At 41.3% G+C, this 5,000-nt stretch overlaps 1 protein-coding gene across 1 annotated transcript in view; it reads right to left on the reverse strand.

Annotated features, from left to right (window-relative positions):
• Positions 1-5,000, reverse strand: part of wdfy3 (WD repeat and FYVE domain containing 3) — a 238,341-nt gene that overhangs the window by 21,725 nt on the left and 211,616 nt on the right. Inside the window, exons 58-59 of the mRNA XM_052479726.1 lie at positions 2,173-2,264; positions 1,783-1,995 (exon numbers count right to left, since the gene is read on the reverse strand). Coding sequence (XP_052335686.1) covers positions 1,783-1,995; positions 2,173-2,264 — 305 coding nt within the window. The remainder of the gene's footprint in view (positions 1-1,782; positions 1,996-2,172; positions 2,265-5,000) is intronic.

Consider the following 5,000-nt stretch of genomic DNA (forward strand, 5'->3'; position numbering starts at 1 on the left):
CCGATCTAAAGAACTTGCTGGCGCCCGTTTATTAAATGTTTATAAAGTCTGTTTTTGTTTATAGATTCAGTTGAATTGAAGCAACAAACAGCCACTTGTCTCTTGTATGAGCAGGTCTAACGATATCCACTTCACATTCCTGCACATATCACCTGTGGCAGCTGTAATCATCCAGCTACATCCCCTACCAGCCCTCACTCACCTGCTCTGTCCCCTATCAGCCCTCACTCACCTGCTCTGTCCCCTCTTCATATCCCCTACCAGCCCTCACTCACCTGCTCTGTCCCCTCTTCATATCCCCTACCAGCCCTCACTCACCTGCTCTGTCCCCTCTTCACATCCCCTACCAGCCCTCACTCACCTGCTCTGTCCCCTACCAGCCCTCACTCACCTGCTCTGTCCCCTCTTCACATCCCCTACCAGCCCTCACTCACCTGCTCTGTCCCCTCTTCACATCCCCTACCAGCCCTCACTCACCTGCTCTGTCCCCTCTTCACATCCCCTACCAGCCCTCACTCACCTGCTCTGTCCCCTCTTCACATCCCCTACCAGCCCTCACTCACCTGCTCTGTCCCCTCTTCATATCCCCTACCAGCCCTCACTCACCTGCTCTGTCCCCTCTTCATATCCCCTACCAGCCCTCACTCACCTGCTCTGTCCCCTACCAGCCCTCACTCACCTGCTCTGTCCCCTCTTCATATCCCCTACCAGCCCTCACTCACCTGCTCTGTCCCCTGCCCTCACTCACCTGCTTCTGTCCCCTCTTCATATCCCCTACCAGCCCTCACTCACCTGCACCTGCCCTCACTCCCCTATGTCTTACCATCATCCCTGCTCTGTCCCCTACCAGCCCTCACTCACCTGCTCTGTCCCCTGTCTTATATTGTATATTGTTTATGTTAATATAATACCTGTCTTATATTGTTATATGTTAATATAATACCTGTCTTATATTGTTATATGTTAATATAATACCTGTCTTATATTGTTATATATTAATATAATACCTGTCTTATATTGTATATTGGTATATGTTAATATAATACCTGTCTTATATTGTATATTGGTATATATTAATATAATACCTGTCTTATATTGTATATTGTTATATATTAATATAATACCCCTTATATTGTATCCCCTTATATTGTATATTGTTATAAATTAATATAATACCATATTGCCCTGTTAATATAATACCTGTCTTATATTGTATATTGTTATATATTAATATAATACCTGTCTTATATTGTATATTGTTATATATTAATATAATACTGGTCTTATATTGTATATTGTTATATATTAATATAATACTGGTCTTATATTGTATATTGTTATATATTAATATAATACTGGTCTTATATTGTATATTGTTATATATTAATATAATACCTATATTGTATATTGTTATATATTAATATAATACCTGTCTTATATTGTATATTGTTATATATTAATATAATACCTGCTCTGTCCCCTATATATTAATATAATACCATATTGCCCTCACTGGTCTTATGCTATTGTTATATATTAATATAATACTGGTCTTATATTGTATATTGTTATATATTAATATAATACCTGTCTTATATTGTATATTGTTATATATTAATATAATACCTGTCTTATATTGTATATTGTTATATATTAATATAATACTGGTCTTATATTGTATATTGTTATATATTAATATAATACTGGTCTTATATTGTATATTGTTATATATTAATATAATACTGGTCTTATATTGTATATTGTTATATATTAATATAATACCTGTTTGGGGATTTGTCCGAAGTTGTTGATGAACCCGATGGTGGCGGTCTCCTTGAGGGGGTCGTTGATGTTGTAGATGTCCACCTGGCCCTCGTAGAACAGGTGGTGGAACACATTGACCGCCTCCACCGCAGGAGGACCCTGTTGCTTGAAGCCAAAGATCAGGTCGATCCACTCATGGAGGTGAGACGATACGTAGTCACACTCCAGAGCCTGGAAGACAGACACACAGTAGGTTGGGGCGCCCAGCCTACATCGCCAGGCTTCCTCGCGTTTGTTTGAGTAATGAACCAGACTTGGTGGGATGACATCGTCAGACTATGTCGAGGTATACTGTACAACACAGTTGTCTTACCTCCTGACACACCTATACAGTAGATTGGTACCCACCTGTCGATGGACTCTGATGAACTCTCGGGGGTCTCCCTTGGCCCATGGAGGCAGAAGGACGTCTCCTAGTCGAATCCCATTCTGTTTGGCACCTGTTAAAACATTAACCACACATCAAGGCAACTCTTTCAACTCTTTTTTAAAACCAATTTTCTAAATGTGTTACTACGAAGTGTTAGCAAGATCTATTGTGAGAGAGAAGGAGACGGAGAGATAGAAAGAGACATACGGAAAGAGAAACACAAACAAAAGAGAGATAGCAGAGAACAGAGCTAGAGTCCTGATGTATCTAGGTCAGTTGAGAGAGAGAGATAGCAGAGAACAGAGCTAGAGTCCTGATGTATCTAGGTCAGAGTTGAGAGAGAGAGATAGCGGAGAACAGAGCTAGAGTCCTGATGTACTAAGGTCAGAGCTAGAGTCCTGAACAGAGCTGTCCTGATCTAGGTCAGAGTTGAGAATAGATAATAGAGAACAGAGCTAATGATAGGCCAGAGTTTAGAGAGAGATAGCAGAGAACAGAGCTTTTCCTGATGTATCTAGGTCAGAGTTGAGAGAGAGATAGCAGAGAACAGAGCTAGAGTCCTGATGTATCTTCACAGTCATGTGATGTATCTAGGTCAGAGTTGAGAGAGAGATAGCAGAGAACAGAGCTAGAGTCCTGATGTACTAAGGTCAGAGTTGAGAGAGAGAGATAGCAGAAACCGAGCTAGAGTCCGGATGTATCTAGGTCCGTGTTGAAAGAGAGAGAGAGAGAGAGAGAGAGAGAGAGAGAGAGAGAGAGAGAGAGAGAGAGAGAGAGAGAGATAGCAGAGAACAGGGCTAGAGTCCTGATGTATCTAGGTCAGAGTTGAGAGAGAGATAGCAGAAACCGAGCTAGAGTCCTGATGTATCTAGGTCAGAGTTGAGAGAGAGAGATAGCGAGAGAGAGATAGCAGAGAACAGAGCTAGAGTCCTGATGTATCTAGGTCAGAGTTGTGAGAGAGAGAGAGAGATAGCAGAGAACAGAGCTAGAGTCCTGATGTATCTAGGTCAGAGTTGAGAGAGATAGCAGAGAACAGAGCTAGAGTCCTGATGTATCTAGGTCAGAGTTGAGAGAGAGAGATAGCAGAGAACAGAGCTAGAGTCCTGATGTACTAAGGTCAGAGTTGAGAGAGAGATAGCAGAGAACAGAGCTAGAGTCCTGATGTACTAAGGTCAGAGTTGAGAGAGAGAGAGAGATAGCAGAGAACAGAGCTAGAGTCCTGATGTATCAAGGTGAAAGTTGATGGAGTTGAGAGTAGAGAGAGGAGACTGACTGATGTACAGTGCAAAGTATTCAGGCTCCTTGACATTTTCCACATTTTGTTATGTTACAGCCTTATTCTAAAATGGATCCATTTTTTCATCAATCTACATGGAATACCCCAAAATGACAAAGCGAAATCAGATGTAGAAATTTTAGCAAATTTATTCCAATCAAAAAACAGAAATAACTTAATTACATACAGTTGAAGTCGGAAGTTTACATACACCTTAGCCAAATACATTTAATCTCTGTTTTTCACAATTCCTGACATTTAATTATTGTATAAATTCCCTGTCTCAGGTCAGATAGGGTCACCACTTCATATTAAGAATGTCAGAATAATAGTAGAGAGAATGATATATTTCAGCTTTAATTTATTTAATCACATTCCCAGTGGGTCAGAAGTTTACATACACTCAATTGGTAGCATTGCCTTTAAATTGTTTAACTTGGGTCAAAAGTTTCAGGTAGACTTCCAATTCTGGCCCATTCCTCCTGACAGAGCTGGTGTAACTGAGTCAGGTTTGTAGGCCTCCTTGCTCGCACACGCCTTTTCAGTTCTGCCCACAAATGTTCTATGGAATTGAGTTCAGGGCTTTGTGATGGCCACTCCAATACCTTGACTTTGTTGTCCTTAAGCCATTTTGCCACAACTTTGCCACAATTGTCCATTTGGAAGTATGCTTGGGGTCATTGTCCATTTGGAAGACCCATTTGTAACCAAACTTTAACTTCCTGACTGATGTATGGAGATGTTGCTTCTGCCTCCTGCCTCATGATGCCATCTATTTTGTGAAGTGCACCAGACCCTCCTGCAGCAAAGCACCCCCACAACATGATGCTGCCAACCCCGTGCTTCACGGTTCGGATGGTGTGCTTCGGTTTGTAAGTCTCCCCCTTTTTCCTCCAAACATAACGATGGTCATTATGGACAAACAGTAGTATTTTTGTTTCATCAGGTTGCAAACCGTAGTCTGGCTTTTTTATGGCTGTTTTAGAGTAGTGGCTTCTTCCTTGCTGAGCGGTCTTTCAGGTAATGTTGATTGAGGACTCGTTTTACTGTGGATAAAGATACTTTTGTACCTGTTTCCTCCAGCATCTTCACAATGTCCTTTGCTGTTGTTCTGGGATTGATTTGCACTTTTCGCACCAAAGTACGTTCATCTCTAGGAGACAGAACGCGTCTCCTTCCTGAGTGGTATGACGGCTGCATGGTCCCATGATGTTTATACTTGAGTACTATTGTTTGTACAGATGAACGTGGTACCTTCAGGCATTTGAACCAGACTTGTGGAGGTCTACAATTTATTTTCTGAGGTCTTGGCTGATTTCTTTTGATTTCCACATGATGTCAAGCAAAGAGGCACTGAGTTTGAAGGTAGGCCTTGAAATACATCCACAGGTACACCTCCAATTGACTCAAATTATGTCAATTAGCCTATCAAAAGCTTTTAAAGCCATGACATCATTTTCTGGATTTTTCCAAGCTGTTTAAAAAGGCACAGTCAACTTACCCTGGCGCTTGTAACGCCAGGGTAGTGGG

Source organism: Oncorhynchus keta, chromosome 25 (assembly GCF_023373465.1).
Source record: "Oncorhynchus keta strain PuntledgeMale-10-30-2019 chromosome 25, Oket_V2, whole genome shotgun sequence".
Lineage (NCBI taxonomy): Eukaryota > Metazoa > Chordata > Actinopteri > Salmoniformes > Salmonidae > Oncorhynchus > Oncorhynchus keta.